We start from the raw sequence: 27,321 nt of genomic DNA on the forward strand, positions 1-27,321 counted from the left end.
GCATTGTCAGTGGTGTTGAATAGTTTTACATCATCCGCAAAAATAACGCAGTTGCTTATAATATGATCGCAAAGGTCATTTATATAAAGTATAAAGATTGTGGGTCCTAAAATGCTGCCTTGGGGGACACCACTGTTAACAGGTGCAGGGTTAGATAAGACATTCCCTATTTTGACTACTTGCTGCCTGTTTGATAGGAACACAGCTATCCACTTATGAAGGAATCTGGAAATGCCATAAGATTTTAGTTTTAGAAGTAGCTTGTCGTGTACCACTGAATCGAAGAGTTTACAGAAGTCTATATGAATAGCATCTATAGATTTACCCTGGTCGAGTTTTGAAGTCCATATGTTTTTGCAGTGTAATAGTTGCAGATTGCAGGACAATTTTTTTCTAAAGCAAAATTGCTTGTTAGAGAGTAGGTTGTTAGTCTCTAAGTAGAGGGTAATGGATTGGTTTATGATTGATTCCATGACTTTGCAGGTGACACAACATAATGAGATTGGTCTGTAATTAACAACTAAGCTGGGGTCACCCTTTTTGAAGATAGGGATGACTGTGGCTAATGACCATAAATTAGGTAAGGAGCTGGTTCTGAAAGATATTTCATAGATTATGCTAAGTGGTTCTGCTATGGTGGTTGAGAGCTTTTTTAGGAAGTAGGCACATAATCCAACAGGGTCAATCGATAGAGATGGTTTTAAGTTGCGTAGAGCCTTTTCAACGGCATCTTCTGTGAAATCAACATGTAGTAGATCGTTGTGAGTAGTTGTGGTATGGTTGAGAAATGAGGGGCATGAACCATTGCTGTTTACAGAGACTGAACTGAAGAATATGTTGAAGAGATTGGCCTTCACCGTTTCATCATTACAGTCTTTCCCATTTGGTCCTTTTAGTGGTGGGATGGATCTTGAGTCTTTAAGTTGTTGTTTACAAAATTGTAGAAGGCCCAGGTCTGGAGTAGTGGGTAATAGGCTAGAAACCAGGAGATTATGAGTTCTAGTCTTACCTTATTCACAAAGCCAGGAGGTGACTTTGGGCCAGTCCTTCTTTCCCAACTCTAAGAAGGAGGCAAAGGCAAACCAATTTTAAAAAAATGTTGCCAGGAAAACTGCAGGAACTAGTCCAGGGAGTCACCAGGGGTCAAACATTCTTGGAGGCACACACACACAGAGAGAGCTATACATATTGAAAACTATAATAGTTTGGCTTCTTTATGGAAGATTAGGAAATCAAAATAATGGTAGTATGGAGGTCCCACTGATTTCTTGGTCATATAATAGCCAAACAGAAATGTTTGGTGACTTCACAAGCTTGGACAGAAGAACAGTAGCCTCTATATTTGTCTCCCTGGTAATTGAAGTGTAAGATTTGCTACCCGTGTTTCTTTAGATAGTCATAACCATCAAAGCTAGTAATCAATGATAGTCAATGCTCCACTGATTGCTGTAGTTCCTTTAAAAATCCACCTTAGTTGATTAGTCACCATCACATCTGATAGCAAATTCTAGTTTACCTATACCTTGAATTATTGTAATCTAAAATCCAGAAAGCTATTAAAGCTACCAAATCCAACCCATTATCCAGGACATTAATATAACTTAAAGCATCTTGATATGTGGCCGTCTGACATCTGCTTTAAAACCTCTGTAGTGAGTCAGGGAGATGACCTTGACAGAAATATGCAGAAACCTTTGTCTAGGCAAAAAGAGCTAAAGCATTTTTAAGTTCAGAACATCAGATAAAGTTTAGAAGCAGACATCTCCATAATTCATTGAACTATGAGGAGTAGGTGGTATAGCACAATCAGGGTTGCAAAGTTCTGTTATTATAACCTGTCTCTGTTAAATATAGTTGTAGTTATTGTTTTGGTCTGCTCTAACTAGTGGGACTTACAACAACTTTAAAAAATGGTATGAGTTGACCCATCTCTTGGGAGGGAGTTTCAAATATAGGATGTCATTGATTCTTGTGACAGTAGGGGTACAGAAAGGGCCACTGCTGATTTTACTATCTGGGAAGCTATAGGTTTTAAGAAGGCAGCTGTTGTTCCTTCCCTCATCTATTACATGGCCAGGCAATTTAAGGGAGTAATCCATCGAGTGACCTTTACATCTCAGATATATAGAGGCTTCACTTTGGGAGGAAGCGTTTATCAACTCCAAGGAAAAGAATTGTCTTCTAGTATTGTCTTGCTCAGGATAAATCTTTTCCAATGTCAGAGATCTCTACTCATAGAACACCACAAAGGCAGTTTGTGTCGGGGACCAGTGAGAAAAGCTTTCCATGTGATGATGCAGAACAACATAGCTATAAATTTCCCCTAGAGCCCAGGAGGCTCAGGTTGCAGAGTGACTCTCTGACCTTGACTGAGATTGAAATACTTGGAAGGAAGATGGATAAGGAATGAAACTGCCCTTTTCATAGATAAACCAACAAGCTTGGCTCAGACCACTGATCCTTAAAAGAAAAGCTCAAGTGGAGAATGCAAGGCTTGTTTACATCATCCAGAAGGATTCATAGTTGAGGCCCTCAATTCTTCCTTGCATGCGCCAATATTCTCTCCAGAACTTGTCTGGGATATTTGGAAATCGCAAATTGTATTGATTTCCTACTTATGTGTGCAAACACACATTTTTTTTGTGTATTATGTGTCCTAAGCTTTCTCTGGAGACTTGAGCCTCATTTTCCAGTCAACACTTTGGAGAGGTAAGGTCAGTATGAAGAGGGAGGAATAAAACATGGAGATGCAACATCATGAAAAATATGCCCATGTTCATTTATATGTAGCAATAGAAATGTAAAAATCATTACCCTTATTTGAATAGAACTGAAATATATCTCAACAGAGTGGTAAAAAATATGAGCGCTGTTTGTTTAAACTGCAGTTCCATGACTATCTTTATCCAGCAGTTTTAGACCTACCTCTATTCTCCTTTCATTGCATCTATATCTTTGAACTCAGCTTGGAACACACAACTCCAGAGATAGAAGTCTTAATTTAAACTTAAGCTGTCATCTACAAATCAGGGTACAGTGTTACCCTCCTGATAACCCAAAGTTTTTTGAGGATGTCCAGCTGTTACAGAGAATGAGAGCAGGATGTGTGAAAGGCTGAGTCAAGGATAAATCATAGCATATGAGATATTGTTTTGTTTTTTTTAAAAATAGACTAAGCTACAAGAATTCAAGGAGACCTATGTGTCTTCCAGAAGGTTATGCTAGGTCTTGATGGGCAGCCTTGCTATCAGATGCTCAGCCAGAGAGTGATGATCTTGAACTTTGCTCTTTGACTCTTTAAGTCCTGCCCTTAAATCTTAAAACGTAAAGAAGAGCAATAAGAATAAACTCTGCTCTGGCTTCTTGTAATGGTTTCCCTAAGAATAGAGTACAGGCATTCTGCAGATGATGCCAAATTACCTCAACCAGCTTGCCAATGGAAGGAATGTTGGGAGTGTTATTCAGCAATCACTGGATTGACCAAGGTTGCCCATTTCTTTAGTTGGGATTAATTTGAATAATTAATTGTACTTAAGAAAGAAGTGGAGACAGAGAGTAGCCCTCCCTCCCTTGTCACTAATACTGATTTCAATGTCATTTTCAAGCTGTGAATGCCACTACTTAATGCATAGATGTGTGTGTATGTGTTCAAATGACTCTCCACGGTCCTGTGTGCAAGCTGTGCTTCGTGTCTTTTTTCCTTGCTTTATCATGCACCCTTGCTCCTCCTCCACCCCTACATACATAAAGAAATTGGGGGTTGGTAGCTGATTAAACTTTTATTATAACATGCTGCAAAATGCCTCTTAAACAGCTCCCTTCAGAGGCCACAGCCATGGCTGTAAAGTACCAGCTAGGGCAACGTTAATAAATAAACATCCATTTAAAGAACACGAATTGCAATCGAGTCTCTTTAAGGCTCCTGAAATAAAAGAGCTTTATAGCTTGTGCTGTGCTAAATTGAAGAGGGAAAACGTCTGGTTCGTGTTAAAAAAAAAAAAAGTATACTTCAGTGATGGGTGGGAAGGAGGAAGAAAGCAAGTAACAGCTGAAGGGAATTGGGCAGAAAGTTGCAATGCTGAGTCTTAAAAATGTGCTGAGGGAAGCCTGTTCTCAGAAACGTTTACATAATGGTGCTAAAAAGTGCACAATGTCCCAGGAGGTAGCAGAAGAGGTTCACTTAAGACTCAAACTGAAATAGAGCAATTGACACTGATGCTGAATTGATGCTGCAGAAGAGCCCAAATCCAAAATGGAAGCCTGCTGGACTGGGAAACAAAATGGCGAGGAAAAAAGGTCTAGGTGGGGCAGTCCGTTAGAGCAAGGGTCTCCAACCTTGGCAACTTTAAGCCTGGTGGGCTTCAACTCCCAGAATTCCCCAGCCAGCAAAGCTTAAAGTTGCCAAGGTTGGAGACCCCTGCATTAGAGGTTGAGATGGTGGGATATGTGAGCCTTGTACAATCAAGGGAAACTTTTCAAAGATTTTTTTCCCCAGTCACACTGCATCCAGTTTACTTCTATGCCCTTCATTTCTTTTAATAAAGGTAGATGAACTTGGACTTTTTCTGAATAAACACTGAGACTGACCCCTGTTTATCTTCATCAAGGTTTCTGAGGAGGTATTTCCTGTGATAAAAAGATAAACCTTTCAGTCACTCAAGTGGTCACCTTACTCCTTCTTTCCCCATCTTGGCACTTTGTGGAGAAATTGAAGCTGGAAGTGTGACGCCAAAGACCAGAAAACACCTTCAATACTTGTCCCCACCCCACCCCCCAGCTTTTATGCACTGATTCAGCAGCGTTGAAACAAATGCAGGTTTACCACTTTCACTGTTTAATCTATATTCTACTAAAACACTGATTCCTATAACCTTTAACTGGGCAAAAGAATGCACCATGGGGCAAAACCTTTGAACCAAGATATTTCAAATGGTTAACTCAGAGAATGCATCCAAAATGCAAGATTCCCATGGAATTGAAATTTGGCAAATTTTATAAAGCATTTTATGATATGAACATCACGGCGAAACAATGTATTACGTAATACAAAATGAACATTTCCTGTGCTGATGTTTGACTGTGGTATACAGTTCGTGGGCTATTTTCAAGGCAGATATACTGTAGTTCTGAATTTATTTCAACTTTTCCAGTAAAGACAGTACATTGAAACTCTGTCACTGTAGAAGTCACTGAGGAATCTGGTAAGAAAAATATCTCTGAAATGATGATCCAATGGGGCACAGATTGTCTAGTTTAAAAATTAAAAACTACATCCATTCACATATTGGAATATCCCTGACCAACTCAAGTGCACAGTAGCTGCCCAGACTAGATTTGAGTGTCTGAAGAAATGAGGTGGGATATCCATTGTTTATAGTATCACATTTGTTGTGATGACTACAGGTTTATTTATTTATTTATTTATTTATTAAATTTATTGCTTCCCATATCTTAACAAAATTGACTCTGGGTGGCTTACAGCATAAAACATTAAAATCATAACATATCTTTAAAATAATTAAGAGAGAAGTCCCAATCCATTTTCCATATATTTTTACAATTCCAACAAGGCTTGATTGATCCATTAAAGTTTGGCCAATTCCATCTTATATTTTTCCATCAAAATGCCATTTTTTCCCTTGGTTTGGTCTGCTTTTGAGTACAGTGGCACCTTTGTGCTCAACTGCTTTGAAACTCATTGAATTTGATAACGCATTGTCACAAACATTTTGTCCCGGTACTCATTATTTGTTTGGTACTCAATGCACAAACTAGAATTTGTCAGTATCAGATGCCTTGTGACTTACTACATTATGCCTTATGGGAAAAAATTGTTTGCGATTCATCATTTTTAGTAGTCATTGCACCTCCCAGAACCAATTAACAATGAGTACCGAGGTACCACTGTAGATCTCAAATACTCCATCTTTTTTCCATTCAAACAAACACATGGCATGAAGCCATTCATTGTCACTATGTCATGACATTGCACAAATATTGGTGGTCTTATACTAATAACAATGTATTGCCTTTAATATATGTGACTTGTTAATGAAGGTAGCAATATATTGTACAAAAATAATCATTGTCTTACAGTTCAGTCAGTATCTGCCTGTCTACAATGTTCAGAATCACACAATACACACACCCAATTCCATTTGGCTGACTTCATAGAGTTTCTACTTATCTTTCCATGATCAAATAGATGGCATTTATTCAAATATGATAAATATTATATACATTTACATTTGGAAAAAGGGAGGAATTCGTACACCATTCTCAAAAGGAATGGAATGTTTCTATAAAAAAACCTATGTAGGGCAATTACAATGCAGGTTAATTTCTAGTATCATACAGTTCATGTTGTAGTAATTTCAATTTCTCACAAAGCAGACTACCTTTTTATTGGTTATTTACAGTAATTGTGAAGTAGGAGTGGCTTCCGTTCTATTGAGATTACATAGTGACTGTGGCTGGGACATTCCTGGCAAAACTAGTATTTGACGGAATTTCAATCAATATGGAAAAGGCCTATCTCATGAGAAAAAGCAATCTTCATGGCTCAAATAAATCAGAAGCCAGAGGCATTTCCAAGATTCAGTGCTTCCATCAAAATGACAATATAAGTATAGGAATGCAAACCGCATCCTTTTTTGTATGTGACACATATTCAGAAGGGGTGGCGCTCGCATCATGATGTCATAACTCTCACCATTTGCCTCTCTCCTGCAAATGCCTTTGAAATTGCATATCCTGCACCATCCATCCTTTGTCAACTTTCTGATTGACTATTGTCAATTTATCACCTCTCCATTTTTCACTATATCTCTGTGACTTTCCTGTCTTAGTGAAGCCCATCGTATTCCTTTCAGTTTTGACAGCATATCTATCTGATTCTTGTGCTGACACAAAATTGGGTTGGATACCCCTTCAGGCTTCAGAGGATCTACTGCCGGCATGTTCCTGAAACCTTTCAGTGGTCCATTCCTACTTTGTTGTAGTTACCAAAACTCATTGAAGTTTGTAGGGAAACTAATGTCTATTGCAAAAAAGAGAGAGAGAGAGAGAACCTAGCAGTGGTTCTGCTTTAGGGCTTTCTGGAACCAGGTCATTCACTCAACTGGATGGCTTCCAAAAGACATTTGGGGATTGATTAATTGATGTTAGGATCCACTATATAGCTCTGCAACTTCACAGGCACTTTCATCAGTCTCATCTCTGCCTGCAAAGCAGCAGTAATACACTGTACAGTAATATCTTAAATATTACATTTCTTTCAAAAGAAGAAGCTACTTTTAGAAGCATTTGCTTCCCAGAAACAGCCCATTACACCTATGCATTTACTGAATTATCTTAGTGAATGCCTTGCAAACCCATAAACAAATGAACACAGTTATAAGGGTACAAATTCATGGATTGCATTGGACTAAGACACTTCTTTTGTATTTCTTTAATTTTTTTAAAGAATTGCCATTTATAAACTGATTGAGTTTATAAAAGGCAATTTAAAAGAAAAAAAAACTGATGGGTGGGGTGGCCTAGAGGTGGAGCTCTCCGCCTCACAATCAGGAGGCTGTGAGTTCGATCCTAGGTAGAGGCAGATATTTCTCTCTCTGGGCACCCTGAGTATATATCTGCTGAAAAAAAACCTTCCTGGTGACAGGAAGGGCGTCCGGCCAGTAAACACTCAGCTCCATTCAAACACTCAGCTCCATTCATAATCCACAAGGGATTATGGGGTTGTTAAAAGAGGATGATTTATAAACTCATTGAATGCTGGACGTGTAGCAAGAAGGAAGCTGCTCACTTGGAGAGCTGCCTGTATGAGTGTGGAGTGTGAGTGTTAATTGGCTGCCCTTTTCTGATAGCCTAGGCTGGGATTCTCTAGGCTTAGTCACTAGCTGGCTTGGGCTGAACTGAAAAGCCTTGGACTTGAAAGAATGTGAAAAAGATCTGGAAGTTAAACCAAACGAGACTACAAAAGGAAAGTGTGTTAACAATAAAATAGGCTGGGGATGCAACACAAAATAGATTGAGGTATGGCAGGGCTTCAAAATTGTGTACCAATCTGCAGCTTATTTTCTTGAATCCCAACAAGGCAAGTCTAGGAGAAGCCCTATTAAACACAGAGGTACTCGGTAGAATTCCTATTTTCTAGCTGATCTGTAAATACCTATTTTATTTCAATCACTTTGCATGCTTCAGAAGGCAAAGACTAAGGAGATTTCCCTTCCCTTCCTTTCCAAACAACTAGAATGGAAAGGAATACATTTACTGCTGCTCAGAGAATTGATGCTGAAAGAATGTAAGACTTTCCCTGACAAACTCAATTAAGAGCGGTCCAATTCTTGTTGTTTGTCAATAAGTCAAAACGCATTCTATCTTGCTTTATTATATAAATGGATCCCGCGAAAGATCCAGTTACAGCCAAAACAAGCAAGAAGACAGAAATAGTTAGTTTTTAATGAGCTATGCCACTTTCAAGTGTCCAGGGAGGTATATATGTCTGAATCAGTGGTGAAATCCATTTTTTTTTACTACTGGTTCTGTGGGCATGGCTTGGTGGGCATGGCAGGGGAAGGATACTGCAAAATCCCCATTCCCTCCCCACTCCTGGGGGAAAGATATTGCAAAATCTCCATTCCCACCCTACTCTGCGACCAACCAGAGGTGGTATTTGCTGGTTCTCCGAACTACTCAAAATTTCCCCTACTGGTTCTCCAGAACCTGTCAGAACCTGTTGGATTTCACCCCTTGTCTGAATGCTCCTTCATATGTCAGTTTCTTATATAGAGAAGCAGAACCTGAAATATTGAGGTAGTGGAAGTGGTCAATAATCACAGAGACCACAGTTAGTTTCCCTCTTTTCATTTCCTGCTACCAACTGTTTCACAATGGCTGCCATGATTCTTCTTCCTCTGTCAGCAATTCTGATTCCATGAAACTCCCTCTGAACAGCCCAACCAACCAAGGTTAGACTCTGCAAAATCAATAAGAAGGCTGCTTCCTAGTCTCTTCCTGCACCATGACATCATTTTGTTTACATGGAAACAAAGTGAGGAAATTAAAATTATGACCACCAACCAGGCAGCTTAGTAGATGAAAGGGTAGCTTTTGCCATTGCTGCAGCTGAAACCTTTGAACCATGTGATGGGAAAATCTGGGCTCAGCTTTAGAAAGCTAGCATGCCTTACAAGAAGGCCCTTAATTCTATTTTTTCCTTGCATAGCTAGTGTGGATTTGGGCTGCGTAGAACTTTAGATTCAAGGCAAAAAAAGAACTTCAGAATGCAAGGGGATAGATAAGCAGTACGTGTCTGTAACTCCTCAAACAAATTGTGGAATTTATTTATCTTATCTATCAGATTTGTGCCCGCCATAATCAAATCTGACTCTCAGCCATTAATAATAATAGTATTTGACAACAGAAACCCAACCCAACCTAAAGAAATCCTCCCCAATAAAACACAAAATTAAGAACTAAGCCCGTAACATATAAATCATTGAAGATATCAAACAAGGCAATACAATATCGATACCCACAGTAGTGCATAGATCACAATCTTTCAGGCCTTTGGAAGAGCTCCATTTTTAATAATGTCTGAATAGGCAGCAATGTGCGGGCAAGTCTGATTTGTTGTAACAAATGGATACTCCCACTGAAAAATAACAACTACAAAACTAAGTCTCTCTCACCTTGTGGAATAAAGAACCAACTAAGTGCCTCCTGGGATATATGGATCAGATGGATTCATTCTAGTTGGAGGTGGTAGATCTGAAGATACTAGGCCAGATACGGCTTTATAGATTAAAAACAGCACTTGGAATTGCACTTGGAAACCCACCAGAAGCCCCGCAGAGCCTACAACATTGGGTTCATATGTTAATAACAAACACTGCTAGTTTTAACAAATGGATTATTGCATTCAACAGCAGCTGGACCTTCTGGATAGTCTTCAAAGGCAGATTCCTGTGGTGCACAATATAATAGTCCAAACAAATAGATATAAAGACTGAAATTAGTGTTGTGAGATCCTTTCATCCCAGCTGGGCCTCAACTGGCACATTAGCCAATGTTGGGCAAAATCCCTATGCTGCCATAGCCTCCACCAGTCTGTCCAACAGTAGCCACAAGTCCAGGAGCTTCCCACCCCCCAAAACATAGCCCTACCCTTCAATTATCAAAAGATCGTACTGAGGTAAGAGAGCACCTGGATCCATGATGGTGAACCTATGACACGCATGCCACAGGTGGCACGCAGCACCATCTCTGTGGGCATGCGAGCCATCACCCTAGTTCAGCCCCACGCACACCTCCTGCAGGCCAGCTGGTTGTCAGGTCTCTGCTGTGCATGTGCGGGGGCGGGAGGTCTGGGGAGGCACGTGTGCATGCCTGGGAGCTGGGCCGTTTGCGGGTGGGGCCACGCACATATGGGTGGGGCACATGAGGGGGTCACGTGTGCATGGGTGAGGCACATGCATGGGCTTTGTGTGTGCATTGCATTTTGGAGGTTTGGGCACGCACATTTGTGCACATTCACATGTGCACTTTGGGCACTCGGTCCGGAAAAGGTTAGCCATCACTGATGTAGATGTACAAACAGCAACAAATCTTGCTTCAGTTCAACTTCAACATGTTTCATTCCATCTACATCCTAATTGCCTCCAGAGAGTGGAACAAAGACATAGATGGCCTTTCCTGCACTGATGATATACAAGCATCAGTGTATTGATGATACTATATAGATTGCTTCCCCCAGAACTAAACCCGGGGCACCCCACAAAGGAGCATTCACCAGGGCAATCTCTCTTTCCCCACAACCACTGAGAGCCCCTTAAGATGGGCATAAAACCAGCATCAAGTAGTGATTCCAGTCCTAGCCCTCTCTGGAGTCTGAGAGAATACCATGGTCGATTATATCAAAGGCTACTAAGAGATATAAAAAGAATAAGAGGAGCAGACTTTCCCCATTTAATTCACCAAAGAGCAAACAATGCCATCTCCCTCACATATCTAGGTTTGAACCCTGGCCGAAAGTTCCCAGATTAATTGTTTCTTTTGGGACACTCTATAGTTGCCCCCAACCTTACCAATAAAGGGAATGTTAGAAACTGTGTGATAGCTGTCAAAAACAGGGAAACTAAACACTGCTCTTGAAGTCATTGGCAAAACCCCCAAATCTATCCAGAATCCATCGAAATCAATGAGACCTCTAGGGCACATCATCTAATGGTCCCCTTTACTGCACAGAAGTAAGAAGTGACAGTTAATTTCATACGAACCAGAAAATGATCCAGCTATGGCAAAGATCTAAGAGAAATATCTTCCATATTGAGATCACCACATACTACTTCAGAGTATAAAATAAGGTCCAAGAGGTCACCATCTCAGAGTATTAAACCAGACTAAATCAATGATCATTATAGAGGTCAATAACTGTACCCACTCATCCCCAGGGCCTAGAGGTTGAAATCATCCAATACCAAAAGGCCAAGGTATTCAAGAGATAAGTCATTGCTAGGAGAAGGATCTTCCTGGACAGCAGTATCCTTTATCTTGTCCTTATAGCCCAACTTAACAGATAGGTATTCATAACCTGCCATTCAGGAGTGGAGTCCATAAGAATAGGCAAAGAGAAGAAAGAGCTAAACATCGTTGTACTTTTAAGAACAGGCGGTATTATTGCAAACGTTCATAGATAAATGAAGAAAATGGCGGTGAAGGCATTTTATAAATAAGTACTGTTGTAGGGAGGTGGGAGAAAGAAAAAAAATAGGAAGGATTATTTGATGGAGGGGGGGGGTAATAAAACAGTGTTCAGGTACATAAAGTGCTGTATGGATCAGCTCTGTGCAACCAAAACAACCGAGACCTTGTGGTCTAGCAACCAGCAACAGCAATGTTATATCATGAAATACTGGCTGAATTCCTGCAAAGCTTTTAACCAGGTCAAGCAATGTATTTAGCAGGTACATTTGCACAACATGCCAACTTTGGTTGATATTTACCTTGATTAGAATATTGTGGCTCAGTAGACTGAAGGCTACCTCTTAGCTTGAAAAATGTTTAGATTTATTCATGATTGTAGTTTGGATAGAAAGAAAACTAAAATTAGTCATAATAGATGACATGAAAAATGTATATTACAGTATTAATTAGAAAAGAAAAACATATGCACTGCATATATTTATTACTTTAATATAAACTCCATAGAAGGGACCACAAATACAACTTCTAGAAGTCATCTGTATCAGCCATTCAGTCATGTCCGACCCTTGACCACTCTATGGATCAGCAGCAATCTTCATCCCTATTCTCTTCTGTCCTGTCCTGTCCTGTCCTGTCCTGTTCTCCAATTCTAGAGGTATAAAAATATTTACAGCTCCTTGGAGATATAGTATGCCCAAATCTGAGTATGGTGTTCCTTCTTGGTCCTTAGATTTTGTCAGGTGCAAAAGACCAGGTACAAGACCTCCATACATGAAGGTCCAATTAAACTGATTTATTGCTAAAAGGCCTAAGCACAGGAATCTATGTAGCTAATAGTCAGCACCTGCTTGAAGTCAGATAAGGGTTAATAATTCGGGGGGGGTAATTATTATTAAATAATTATTATTATTAAATAATTAGTCTAATTATGGCTATAAAGGAATTCTAGGCTGCTGCCGTTTTTTTAACTCTGCCCCCAGGTTCTATCACTCCTCCTCCTATAGATTTAACATATTGCGGTCATATTGTCATGCCCAAAACCAAGAATGACACATGGTGATTCTTCCAAGCTGAGTTCTTTATTGATTCACACCTATAGACAAAAACTTGCCAGACTGAAGACTCTATTATCTGCCTCTACAATATACTTTGTGAATTATTAGGAAGAGGCTATCTTCACCCTCTTTCTTCCACACATAAAATCTGGACTGAGTTGCCTCTTACTTTTCTGGAATTCACCCCCTCCTTACATTCCATTACAATAGTTAATCCCAAAAGGATATAGAAAACACATAAAGCTACGAGCCTAGCATAGGCGTCCAAACAGAAAGCATGACTGGACTAAATTGCCCTTATGGGTTACCATATTGTAAAGGTTACATAAGCAAAATCTTGCAAATTTAAAAGAATATTTCTCCCCTATTCCTTTTGCAACCCAAGAGGCTAAGTTTCGATCCCTTCTGAGATACAGTATATGCCATGCCTGCATTCCTTCTGTGGGGTAAGCTACCTCTTAAATGACCATTCCCCTGGTTGTAGCTCTTCCCCCTTTCTTCCAAGGTCATTTCCGCATATCATTACAAAAATGGAAACCATGATAAATAATGCTGTATATATCCTTCTATAAAAAGGCAACGATGATAAGGAATTGGGGTGTGCACGAAATGAAAAAAAAAATGTTTTACTTCAAGTTTGGAACAAAGATTCACCCAGAACATTACAATTTGTCTATGTTCCAGTGCCTACATTTTTTTTGACCCAAATCTAGATCATATTTTGCCCTCTATGATGGAAGGGAGGACTCCTTCCTAGACATGTCTCCTTCCTTCAAAGACAAATGTTTTAAAGGAGTATTGTCTTTCCCCTTCTCCACTTTTCATCAGTATGCGGCTCCACCTGGTTCCATTATCATCCATATTTCATGGGTGCAAAGCAGGCAAAAGGAGCTGGAATTCCAGCTGGTGCTGCAGACGGCAGGTTTCGACTCGGGTCCCCGAGGAGGATGCTTCATTGTGAGCTTATTGAACCAGGAATATGAAACAATCTGGTCTGTAAAACTAGTGGGGGCTGGTCTGAGAAAAAAAAAAAGTAGTGGAAGGATGCTGCTTGCCTCACTCTTCATTCATCCTATTACAGATTCTGCCTGTTTGTCGGCTGTGGATTGGTCCCAAGTGGGACATCTGTCATTAAGTTAAGGGGAAATCATTAGTACATTTGCTTCAAAATTATTGGGTTCAAAAATGCCCCTTCATCCATTACCATGCAAAATTCCTTTGAGGTAGAGGGTTGTCTGAGTTCTTGGGTTACTACTGGCTTTCTTTGAGCCCATAAAATGATCCAAACAATGATCTGAAGGATCTTGCCAATCTAACGTCAGTATTCTTTCTCCATTGAGCAGGTACAGAACATCTCCCAATCCATGGAAGTGCTGGATCTTCGGACCTACCGGGACTTGCAATATGTCCGTAATACAGAATCATTGATGAAAGGACTGGATTCTAGGTTGAAAGTGGCCACTGAGGGTCAAAAAAATCTGAATGTCAAAAGTTTCCAGGTAACTCTTTGCATTCCCGTCTCCACACCTATTGCAAATGGAGGGGAAAAGTTTGTGCAGGATCTGTGCAAATCTGTCCGCTGTTTTCATAACTCTTCATTTCGTGTCACAGGTTTGATTCGACTCCAGTTTCACATGCATTGTTCTATTCATTTCTTTTATTAAAATTACTTTTTTTTGGTTTCACTCTGGACTCTGCACTCTTTTGCAAACATTGTTTCCTTAATATTATTTATCCTTGTGTCAGTGGTGGGATTCAATTTTTTTTACTACCGGTTCTGTGGGTGTGGCTTGGTGGGCGTGGCAGGGGAAGGATAGTGTAAAATTTATTTATTTATTTATTTATTTATTTATTTAGTCACAACAATATATGTAGGTATCATACAAAAAGATTATATAGTAAATAAACATATATATATATATAAATAATAGGACAGGAACGGTAGGCACGTTTGTGCGCTTATGCATGCCCCTTAAAAAAAAATCTCCATTCCCACCCCACTCCAGAGGAAGGTTACTGCAAAATCCCCATTTCTTCCCAATCAGCTGGGACTCAGGAGGCAGAGAATAGATGGGTGGTATTTACCGGTTCTCTGAACTACTCAAAATTTCTGGTTATCCAGAACTGGTCAGAACCTGCTGAATACCTCCTCTGCCTTGTGTGCAGTTTGCTGTGACTGCATGCATTTCTAAGATTAATTTTTTGAGATGCAAAATATGGGGCAATATTCTAGAAAGTATATATTTTGGTATTGACTGCACCCTGGTTCTTAGTGTGGTTGGTAATATTTATACTATAATATGACATAGTATAAATATTTTGATGCATTTGAAGTATCCTTACTGAGGAATTTAATTATGATGGTTAATAATATTGTTTAGATGTCAATCTCCATAGCATTCAGTTTTAGGCCAACCTTTCTCTTCAAAATAAACTTGTGATACCTGGGATTAGATACCTGGCAAGAAAGAATTTGCTTGGATTTTGCCATTTATTTTTTTTTTTGCATTAAGATGAAGGTGCTCTCAAGAATAGTTTTCAATTACGAGTTTGCATATAGTTAAATGTAATTCATAAGGATTGATGGGGAAAAAGCTGTCTTGTACTTATTAACTGTCCTTGATCACATCCATCTTCATGATCAAGTGATTATTCAGGGGAAAAAAATCATTTGGGGCATGGAGCAGATGGGAAGGAGAAATGAAATGCTAATCAGTGTGCAGCTAATATCAGTTAGGAGTGCCAATAGCTTCATAGAACGGACTCATTTGCATAACCTTTGCAAACTTGACAGTGTTACTTGCGTCCCTAAGAAGCCACGATAGATAAAGAAGTAACATTAGGCCAGACAAGAGGAAGGATTTTGCTAATTATACGAGAGCTGTTTGAGACTAGAATGGGTTGATCTTAACAAGGAAGGAAATTGGTTTTGCTTCAGATAACTTAGGTAAATGCTGAAGATGCTTTGAGGCTGATGTTTAAAGTGTAGCTACTTTATCTTATTCCTAAAATTTTAAAGTAATCTCGATAATATCTCCCGTTTCTAACCTCCTGTGTCTTCCTGTTGCTTCTTCCATTTTTCCCCCTCTTCCCCCCAAAATAAAAATGGCTAAAGGAAATAAAAGAGAGATTAGGCCCACAATGCTCTTTGATTGGTGGTATGTAGAGAACGAAGTCTGAAAGAACCCCTAGGGAACGTTAGGCAGGATTATTGATTGTAGATTACAGCATTTATAACTCATTTTTGTACTATTTTTATACCAATTGAAAACAAGAGTGCTTGCTCTGCAGACTATGGGTATTCTTATAACATATTGGGAAAGTGGATTTGTTATACAGACACTCCTCAACCAGTGAGGGGTTTCAAATTTTTTTACTACCGGTTCTGTGGGTGTGGCTTGGTGGACGTGGCATGGCTTGGTAAGCATGGCAGGGGAAGGAAACTGTAAAATCTCTATTCCCACTCCACTTCAAGGGAAGGTTACTGAAAAATCTCCATTTCCTCCCGATCAGCTGGGACTCGGGAGGCAGAGAATAGATGGGGGCAGGGTCAGTCAGAGGTGGTATTTACTGGTTCTCCGAACTACTCAAAATTTCCGCTACTGGTTCTCCAGAACTGGTCAGAACCTGATGAAACCCACCTCTGTCCTCAATGTATGACCGCAATTGAGCCCAGAATTTCTGCTGTTAAGTAAGACATTTGTTAAGTGAGTTTCACCCCATTTTACAATTTTTCTTCCCACCGTTGTTAAGTGAATCACTGAAGTTGATAAGTTAGTAATTTGATTGTTCAGTGAATCCGGCTTCCCCATTGACTTGGCTTTTCAGAAGGTTGCAAGAGGTGATCACATGACCTTGGGACACCACAACGGTCTTAAGTATGCACCAGCTGCCAAGTATCTGAATTCTGATCACATGGTAATGGGGACGCTGCAAAGGTGGTAAAGTTGAAAAACAGTCATAAGTCACTTTTTTCAGTGCTGTTGTAACTTTGACTGGTAACTAAATGAACTGTTGTAAGTGGAGGACTATATAGGGCAGCTTCTTGGCATATCAAGGTTGTGAATTAATTAGGATCATATCTCTCTTTTTTTTTAATGGGGTGTGTTACCTAGAGCAGGGGTCTCCAACCTTGGCAACTTTGAGCCTGGTGGACATCAACTCCCAGAATTCCCCAGCCAGCAAAGCTGGCTGGGGGATTCTGGGAGTTGATGTCCACCAGGCTCAAAGTTGCCAGGGTTGGAGACCTCTGACCTAGAATGAGCAGAATCATTTGCCCTGGAAGTGGTAGAGAAAGTCCCTTTTGGAATGCTTCTGTTATGTTTCTGAAAATTGATTTTGGAGAGAATAAGATTGGGTTCTGAGGAAACTATATTTAGCCTATGAGCATAAATCTATTGAAGCAGATGAAGCTTGTTTTACAGCTATGCAGCCTGAGTTCCTAGGGCTGGATTGGGCCTCTGAAGAATATGAGCGCGGTCTCTGAAAGAACTACAAAAGTTAGTCGTCAAAGTTTAATTTTTAATATGCCCAAAGAGAAGAGATGAATTACATGAATAGGAAATCAAATATCATCTATACTTAATTTTAACTAATTGGAAATTTAATTCATGTCTTTTTTTTCCCCCGGTGATCCTCCCCTACTTGTGGGTGTATGTCTTGCCCCACCCCCAGTAGCACACCTCTGGAAAGCCAAATGCATCCTTTGGCACAGAAAACAGTCTATATCCCAGCTATATTCAGGGACTGCCAGATGTTGTGGTAATGTGTTAAATGGTTTAACAGAGTTTCTGTGTGGCAGAATTCCACATGCAGAAATTGTCTTATTTATGTACACAGTAGACATCTGTTAATAACCTTTCCTTCCCCCACCCCCAACAAGGTCGATGAATTCTTTAAAGAATACATTTGTACTTGCTCTCAAATATCTGATTGGTCATAATGGGACAAGGCAATCACATCTACATATTGCCCAATTAGTACTCCTTTTCAGCAGCCCAGAAAATGGAGTCTATATGCTTAAACCCATATTGCACGTGCACAGGCTAGAAATGAGTCCTGAAGGAGGAGAGATTGGAAGAAAGAACTTTCTGCTCATCATATATATGGAACATCAGAAATTCACACATAGACACGCTGAATTTCAGCTTACAGGGAAGAACCAAACCTACTGATTTATTAGCTTGATTTTCTCAGGCACAGCCAAATGATGCAAGAGCCTGAAGTCCATTGCCCAGATCTTCATTCTTTATTTAAACATGCCCAGTGTTTTCATCTCAGAAATGATCTACAACCATACAAGGGAGGACTTCAGGAACTGAAACCAAATGCCAATCCTATTAATGCTCTATTTACTTTCCAGGGACAGCGTTACTGTTGTCTGCTCTAACATCCTTTTACTGATTTTTTTCCTGCAGCCATGAAGGGCCAGTTCAAAGAAGGATACATACATTTCTATACACAAAACTAGCTTTTGTTTAATTTTCAGGAGGATCTTAATGGTATGAACCTTATAAAAGCAAATGAGTAGAAATTGGAGTTGGAGGCAGTCCCTCTCTCCGTACATTGCAAACACATACTTTGCTGAACTGTCATCTTCGATCACTTGAGTAACATTGGAGGAAATAACAGGGAGGGGAGACTTTCCCTCTCCTTTCTATGGGTGCCCCACTGCCCATTGCTTGGGCCAGGGAGATGGATGGGGATTGAAGAGTCAGGTGGAGATTTCCTGTAGGCTGAATCTAGTCCTTAGGCTGAAAGTCCACCACTTCTAAAGCCAGAAATTAGGAATCATATCTGGAAAACAATGCAAATAAGAAAGGAATTAGCCAGATTCATGAGCAGGAAAATAATTTCTTTCCAGATGAGGTTTTTTAGGATACTCTCTTATCCCTACAGCTGAGCTGTTGATATGCAAGACATTTGGAGAGGTTCAAACCAGGGGTGAAATGCTCCCGGTTTGGACCGGATCGCTTGATCCGGTGGTTCAGAGAACCAGTAGCAAAAATTCCTGCCCCACCCCCATGCCCAGCTGAGCCACGTGAACATCAGTGGGTTGTTTTTTTTTTACTTTTTTACTTTTAAAAGCATTTTTTCCTCGGCCAAAGAGGTTGTAAAAAAATGCTTTTAAAAGGCTGAGTTGCCTGATCATCAGAGCCTTCGGTAGAAAAAATGCTTTTAAAAGTAAAAAAAAAAAGTTGGCCACACCCACACAATCACATTGCCACCACCACCCCACTAGGCCATATCCACAGAACCGGTAGTAACAAATTTTACATTTCTCCACTGGGTCAAACCCTGCTGATTTATTCCCCAGAGAGACAGAAATCTTATGGCCATGTTGATGCCTTTTCTTGCTGTGAAATACAACCAAAGGAGATGTAGGCTTGAGCTGCATGGCCTTGGATTTGACAGCTGCAGAAGACAAAACATTGATTAAATGTTGGAGCTCTAGCAGACAGTTGGGCTAGTTTTAATGTCATCACGCAGGAGATGAGTCTCAGACACCAGTAGGCAATGCAGCAAAGGAGTATGTCTGAGAAATAGGAAACTTTGAGACAATTTGTGACAACAAGTGGAGGGACTAAGCATGCTTTGTCCTACCAAACAGCTGCTCAAGGGTAATTTGAAAGATTCCAAGGGAGGCAATTGCTGAAGCTTCAAATAAAACTGTTTATTAAGGAGATGGAGCAGTGATGTCAGTATCTCTCTGGGAACTAAAGGCAGGGAGACAAAATTAGAGCAGCACAATGGCCATTTCAAGGAACACTTAAATAATTCAAGTGCTAATGATTGTGCAACATCACTTTGGCATTCTCTTGAACATCTAAAAAAACTGGTGATTTGCAGACAAGGGGCGTTAAATGAGAGGGCATATACGCTATAAGTTGAATCACCTCCTTTTTAAATAGCAGAGTGGCCCTATCAGCGATCCCAATGGAGAGTGATTTAACACATTTAACACATCTGACTCTTTGAGCATGCCCCTTGAGCACTATGGACAGCAGAATTTGGGAGGACCTGGCGGGATTAAGCTTCACATTCATCAGTGAGATCAGCAGAAAAGAAAAGGAAGTTTATTGAAAAATGGTGAGAAGCACCTTCACCTGTAGAGTATCAGGTTCATTCTCTAGAATCACCTGATAAGGCTGAAAATCTCCTCTGCTCAAGATTTTGGCACTAATCAGTTGTAATCAGTTGTAGGCAGTCCTGGCTAGATGGACCATAACTCTAGTTTAGTTTAGGATAAAGCAGCATGCATATATTGGAGTAATTAACAGTGGATTGAGGAACAGAAAATGATTCCAGATTCTCGTTAAACACCTCCCCAGTTTTGATCTGGCTGTGTTTCAGAGTTAGAAGCAACACATTAGGAACCTTCCATTGTTCCAGGGTTGTTATTTTTCTTATTGCTAAATTCTGTTTCAATGCGTATTATATGTGCTCAGTTTGCAACACTTTCTATCCCTCCATCTCTTTTCCATTAGCACTTCAACATTACCAAACTGATGTGAAGAAGGCAATGCTACGGTAATTATCAGCTGATAATTACCAATTGTAAATAAAACAAGGGTGAGAAAGTTGTGATTCTCCAAATATTGTTAAGCTATAGCTTCAAGTATCCCTCCCTATTGATGATGCTGATTTGAACTTCTGACAGCCTCAGTTAAGCAGTTTGTGATAACCACAGTCTATCATCGAAAGGCATTTCTGTATGTGTCCATTATTGTGCCCAAAGTTGTGGGATATGTGGATAAGTCACATGTATCCGGGGGTGGGATGGGGGAATGGACAGGCTATATTGCTGTTGGGTGCACTTCAACTCTGGGAATTCTTAGCAATGGCCATGCTGGTTGAGAACTCGGGGAATTGAAATCCATATGTCAGCAGGTTATTGAAGCTGAGAAAGGCTAGCAGAGTTTGTGGGAGATGAAATTGAGATGGTTTGCTTACCAGTGTGGTTCCCTGGCAAAAAAAATGATACACGATCCTTATTGTATTCAGATCTTACTGTTGCTTAATGAATTTTAGAACTTCTTTGTGCATCATATGAACGGCAAACACAGAAGCTTGACAATGCAATATTGTTATCTCTGGTAACCCTTAATGCCTTTTTGTGGATACCAGGACTGAATTGTTGATGTTTTATGGATTTATTATCCATAATAATAATTATGGGGAGATATGGGAAAAATAAAGGCAGGAAAGATTTTTCTACTTTTCTGCACCTTCTATTTTCTCTTTCTTTTTAAATTTGTATTACTTTTTGCTGTTTATGATTACTGTACTCTAATTATAATCCTTAATAAAATCACTATTTAAAAAGGGGAGAATTGCTGGGTTTTGGTAAATGTAACTGCTATTTACAATGTGCATTTTCTAGAGTACTGCCATCTTGCCAAAGCCAAACTCTCACTTATCAAAAGGATGGGGAGGAGGGGGGGCTGTAGGAGCTATGGCGCCATGTAGCTTTATTCTATTTGGAAATGATGTCATCCAGCTTTTCAAAAGGATCAAAGGAATTCTTGGCCAATTCATATGACTTACATACATAGAGTATCATCTGAATCATTGAAGTGACTCTTGACTTGTAGACATATGTGAGTACTGACTTTTCTGCATTGGAAGATCTTTTTACAGCAAGTGGGATCTGGAGTGGCTAGAGTGCTTTCAGGATGGCCTTCCCCTAGAGTGGGAGAATATGCTGAGGAAGGTGAGCTGGTAAATTGCTTGCTTTGCTTTAAAAATGGTTAATATGCTGAAGAAGGTGAACTGGTAAATTGATTGCTTTGCCTTCGAAAGGGTTGCTCTTGATAATCTCCGTTTGCAGAGCTGACTCATGAATCAGCCAAGGGAATATCATCCCTGCAATTAAAACCCAAGCAAATCAACACAGTCCTTTCCCCCTCCCTCCAGGCACCTGCCAGGAGAGGTTGGCACTGCTGATAAATGAGCACAGACCATCCATATTCTGGGCCTTTTGCCATTCAATTACCTTTCCTGGTAATTTTTCAAGTCTAGCCAGGGTGATTACAGCCATTTGCTGAGAATAATGGGCATCTGGTTTATGCTTGGTTGAGAGGGGAGTAGCGAGCTAGAGTGTCCTAATGACAGCTGGGAGAGAGCTGGCTGCTCAGAAAGTCTCTCTCGATTAAACCCCAGGCTGCCAGAACCTATATTCCCCTCCATTTATGTCTGCCATTCTGTGTTACATTTGATTGCATGCAAGGCTATGATCAGGTAAGGTCAGCCCTTAAAGTAGGCTATTGGGAAGAGAGAAGGAAGGGCAAGTTTCCTGTGTCCCTAGATCAGGGCTCTCCAACCTTGGCAACTTTAAGACTTGTGGACTTCAACTCCCAGAACTCAAGTCTTAAAGTTGCTAAGGTTGGAGACCCCTGCCCTAGAAGATAGTTAAGGTAGCAGTCTCAGGATATCCAACCATCTGAAGATTTGAGCAGCATGGTTAACATTTAACCATTCTTCTGTTTCTTGATCAGCTTTTCTTTACACAGTTGACTTCCAGCTTTCACTCTCCATTCGAGGTAATCCATAGGCCACATACTTTCACCATCTTAATTGTGGCTCCTGGAGTGGGCAGGACCTTTTTACGTTAGGGAACCGGGGGCGGGATTTTATTAATTAATCAAATTTATATGGCTGCCCATCACACAGAAAAGGAGTCTGGGTAGTATAACACCATCCAATATATAAAAATATACAAAAACAATCATTCTAAAAATATTTTAAAAATCATTTTTAGGAATTAAAATATTATTAAAACATTTAAAAGTACAAACCACAAGGCATGGGGAAAGTGAATACATGAAACACAGTGGAGCCATCTAAGGATGTCTCTGGTTCCCTAGGATCCTAGGCTTGTGACATGAGGTCAGATTGATTCTTCCCAAATGATCAATGAGTGTTCCAACTAATATACTCCAGTGATATTTTAGTATTACAAGCCATGCATCTAGTCAGATAGGGCATTAAGGCAAAGTAGTCTCTTCTACTTTGGAAGAGGTTGGAAACAATGGGTTATACTCATTCTATATAAACTCCTTGAGGCACTTTAGACACCAGCAGACAAATAGATCTCTTGAGATCATTCATACCTATAGGTCTCATATCTCCATCATCAGTGGTTCCTCTTTTAACCCATATTGATAAGTTGCTATCATGACTAAATTAAAATTTAAGTCTGGCTCAATCTCTAGAATATAAACATATCTACACCATTTTTTAATTATTACTGAAGGAGTAACAGCTAACAATCCACTCCTATAGGCTTGCTCAGAATATTCACTATTTCTGTCAGACTTCCAGATCAATTCTAAAGAAATTAAAATACCAAAAAAGTTTTCTACATTGAGAAGTCATTCCAACAGTGTCCTTTCATTCATAGAAAGTTCTCTGAACAAGAAGCTCTAGGAATGTAACATGTTGCCTCTGAAGTCCAAATATTTGACCATCCTTTGGCAATCTTTAACAAGTACACTTACACAAGGATATGATGTGGCATTGTGAGTCACAAAAGATCAAGCAGCTTGCTCACATTGCCAGATTGACAAAACCAAAAAGTATCCAATCCCAAATGACAGGAGAAAGCCAGTTAACTCAAACTGACCTGTGATAACCGATAGCAACAGATATTTAACTTAGTGTGATTAAAAATGATTTTTTGCTGCCAAAAGTGATGTACACAGGTCAATTCAGTTTTCTCTAATGCAAGTTGCAGGCGGCTTATCTAGCATATGTGTGGCCACTTGAAAGTACTTATCTAGAGAGCATCCTTGCCGCTCTCAATGCTACAGACCATCCAAAAAAAAATAACCTGTATTGGGTCAAGCTCAGAGCACAATTTTACTACTTCTTTGCCTTCTTTTCCTGAAAAAGAACTTCATCTTACAAGCTGCGATACGTGGGGACATCGATGATGTGATACAGCTCTTTGAAGTAAACCTGGTCAGGAAACAGATACCACAAGAGCTAATGGAACTCTCCTTTGTTGTTATAAAGTATGATAACAGAATGTTGAAAGACTGACAGAGATACCCCCTCCCCCCTCCCATACTAAAAAGAATCAAGGTGGGACGATCTTGAGATTATTTTTTCCTCCCGGCTTCCTGTCTGTCCAGACTAAACTGATGTTTACTTGGTTGAATTCCTCCTTCAAAACTATCCCTGTAGTCCTCTCCAGAACCGAGAACATTACTCTGCTGTCATAGTGGGAACCTCTTCCAAAATTTGATGAACCACAACCACTCAAGATGGTTGCTTGGAATTTTACTTCAGCAACGTCTGGAAGTATATAAATTCTTCACTTTTCCTTATACCATTCTATGCATTTCCCCAGGGAACTATTATTCCCTGTAAGCCTAAGAATTAACCGTTTTTTTCAAACACTTTCTTTCAACTGGCACATTTTAATTGCTTAGCTTTTCTCTATACAATTTGTGGCTGTGTACGTGGTTTCCCTGCTCCTAATTTCATCCTAAAACTTCCTTATTTGGACATACTTGTCTCTCTGTGCTGCTATAAAATATTGATTTCCTTCTGCTAGATGTTCCTGAAATGGTAAGCCACTGTGTGCCTGTCTCCCCAAATAATCATTCTGCCCCATTATTGCCAAGCTCATTAGAATAGATGGAACTTTTCCAACTTACCAACTCTTGGATTGCTGTTTTTAATTTGCTAGCAAGACTGCAGATATAACCTCCATCCCAGACTAGAGAAAACAGTGTAATCCTGGCAGTGGTAAAGTAGTAGCCATTGGATGTTCCTCAGTATCATGCTATCAAGCTGTTAATTATCTCACATGTATAAACATTTAGCAGGACACCAGAGGAATAGAATAGAATAACAGAATTGGAAGGGATCTTGGAGGTCTTCTAGTCCAACCCCCTGCTTAGGCAGGAAACCCTACACCACTTCAGACAAATGGTTATCCAACATCTTCTTAAAAACTTCCAGTGTTGGAGCATTCACAACTTCTGGCGGCAAGTTCCACTGCCCATTCCACTGGGCATTCTATGGGCATGCCCATTCCACTGATTAATACCATTTCAGACAAATAGTTGTCCAATCTCTTCTTAAAAACTTCCAGTGTTGGAGAATTCACAAGTTCTGTTCTAACTGTCAGGAAATTTCTCCTTAGTTCTAGATTGCTTCTCTCCTTGATTAGTTTCCACCCATTGCTTCTTGTCCTACCCTCAGGTGCTTTGGAGAACAGCCTGACTCCCTCTTCTTTGTGGCAGCCCCTGAGATATTGGAACACTGCTATCATGTCACCCCTAGTTCTTCTTTTCATTAAACTAGACATACCCAATTCCAGCAACCATTCTTCATATGTTTTAGCCTCCAGTTTCCTAATCATCTTTGTTGCTCTTCTCTGCACTCTTTCCAGAGTCTCAACATCTTTTTACATCATGGTGACCAAAACTGGATGCAGTATTCCAAGTGTGGCCTTACCAAGGCAATATAAAGTGGTATTAACACTTCACGTGATCTTAATTCTATCAGGAAAGAGAGACAGATTCATGACCCTGATTTTCAGATAGCAATCGACTTATATTCAAGGTTTCAGTTATCCCAGGCTGGCTGGTATGCATGTGCACAAGCCAGACACATACATCCAGGTTTGTTCCTTCTCATTACAACAAGTAGTTGCACTCCACAGAAAGACAACAAAGGTGCAAGTACCTATGGTTGCCTTCCCTGATTTAGTACCTTCCAGGAATGAAGCTGTAGCTTTGCAGCCCCAACACATCAGGTGGCACCATGTTGGAGAAGACTTGGCCTCAGTGTCTATCTTAAGGTGTATTAATTAAATCATCTCTGAAAAAGCCACATCTACTGTCCAAAAATCCTGGGAAGTGAAGATGCTTCCTGATTCCTGGAGAACATCCCAAAACGTATTGTAAAGAAGCATGGCATATTGTTTGAGAGACAGAGTGCCAAATTATTTTCTAATGGAAACGATAGTCCTCCAAATTCAAAATAGGTCCTAGCTAATAGTACAAATGGCATTTCACCAAACTCCAAAAATTACATACACATACACACTTTATGATTAGGTCAAATATCAGGAATGGACAGCAAATGGCCCCAGCAGCAATTTTGTGGTTCCCCAGAGTACTCGAGTTAGCATGATCAAAATTCAAAGGCAAAAATGGCTGATTTCAACTATATTATGTTTTTCTGGTGTATATGTTGGAATCTAACAAGGGATAAAATTCAAATTTTTTTGTTTAAGTGCAATGGTCTCCCTCACAATTAAAAAAGCCAACCAGCCATTTTCCATACAGTTTCCCAGAGACTCAAACCAATAAATAACAATGGTACTATATCTTACAACTCCAAGTATGGTTGCACACTCCAGCCTTAAACAATGTTGAAGGGCAGTGGAATTTTCACTGTCAAGACGGCATCTTTTAGCAGTTGGTATTTTCGCTTACCTGCAGAATTGGCGCATTTGGTTCCAGCATAATAAGCATAGGAGGGTCAGTAGGTGTTCTGGTATCAAAATGTTACATTTTGCATTGTTTGATCCTCACCTGAGTGCCTACAAAACTGGAATAGTATTATTCCCCAAAATGCATAGAACTTCACTCTTGAGCTGCAATTATATTCATTCCTTCTCAGGAATTTACTTAGAAGTCACAGAACCTGAATTCACAAAATTCAGCGGAATTCACTTCTACAATTTCTTGGAGATAAATTTGTTTTATGCTTACTGTGAATGACTTGTAGATCTTACATTCATAGAAGCCTGAATATAAGATATATAGAGTAATTACAAGAACTATACAACCACAAATTGGTCTCCCCGTCCATCCATCATCTCTCTCTCTCTCTCTCTCTCTCTCTCTCTCTCTCCCTCCCTCCCTCCCTCCCTCCCTCCCTTCCTCTCCCCTAATCCATCCATCTACATAGTAGTACTGGTAAGAAAATGGTCATATAACACATAAGTAATTTTCCAGTGCAAATTCTTCTCAGATATTAGATACTTATTTGACTTTCTAACTGTAGATTTTCTTATGTTCTCCCATTTAAGTACTAATCTCAACCAGCAAATGCTCAGTCTTACATATAGGAAAAAAGAACCCAAACACTAAGTACTCGCTTGATGGACATTACCTTACAGATGACCCCCATCCCGTTAAAGACCTTGGAGTTTTCATGTCAAATGATCTAAGTGCCAAAGCCCACTGCAAATACATAGCAAAAAAGGCTCTAAGAGTTGTAAACCTAATCTTGCGTAGCTTCTTTTCCAAAAACACTACACTACTAACCAGAGCATATAAAACATTTGCTAGACCAATTCTAGAATACAGCTCACCTGTTTGGAACCCTCACCACATCTCTGACATCAATACAATTGAACGTGTCCAGAAATATTTTACAAGAAGAGTTCTCCATTCCTCTGAAAACAACAAAATACCTTATCCCACCAGACTTGAAATCCTAGGCTTAGAAAACTTGGAACTCCGTCGCCTTCGACAAGACCTAAGTTTAACTCATAGAATCATCTATTGTAATGTCCTTCCTGTCAAAGACT

General features: G+C 39.9%; 1 protein-coding gene across 4 annotated transcripts in view; it reads left to right on the top strand.

The window, feature by feature from the left end:
* Window positions 1-27,321, top strand: part of OLFM2 (olfactomedin 2) — a 206,168-nt gene that overhangs the window by 141,318 nt on the left and 37,529 nt on the right. For 3 of the 4 annotated variants that reach the window (XM_058171562.1, XM_058171560.1, XM_058171563.1), the window contains one exon: window positions 14,108-14,263. In XM_058171562.1, coding sequence (XP_058027545.1) covers window positions 14,108-14,263 — 156 coding nt within the window. Of the gene's footprint in view, window positions 1-14,104; window positions 14,264-27,321 lie in introns of all 4 variants that reach the window. The other variant, XM_058171561.1, reaches the window with a different exon arrangement.

The sequence above is a fragment of the Ahaetulla prasina genome, chromosome 2 (genome assembly GCF_028640845.1).
Source record: "Ahaetulla prasina isolate Xishuangbanna chromosome 2, ASM2864084v1, whole genome shotgun sequence".
NCBI lineage: Eukaryota > Metazoa > Chordata > Lepidosauria > Squamata > Colubridae > Ahaetulla > Ahaetulla prasina.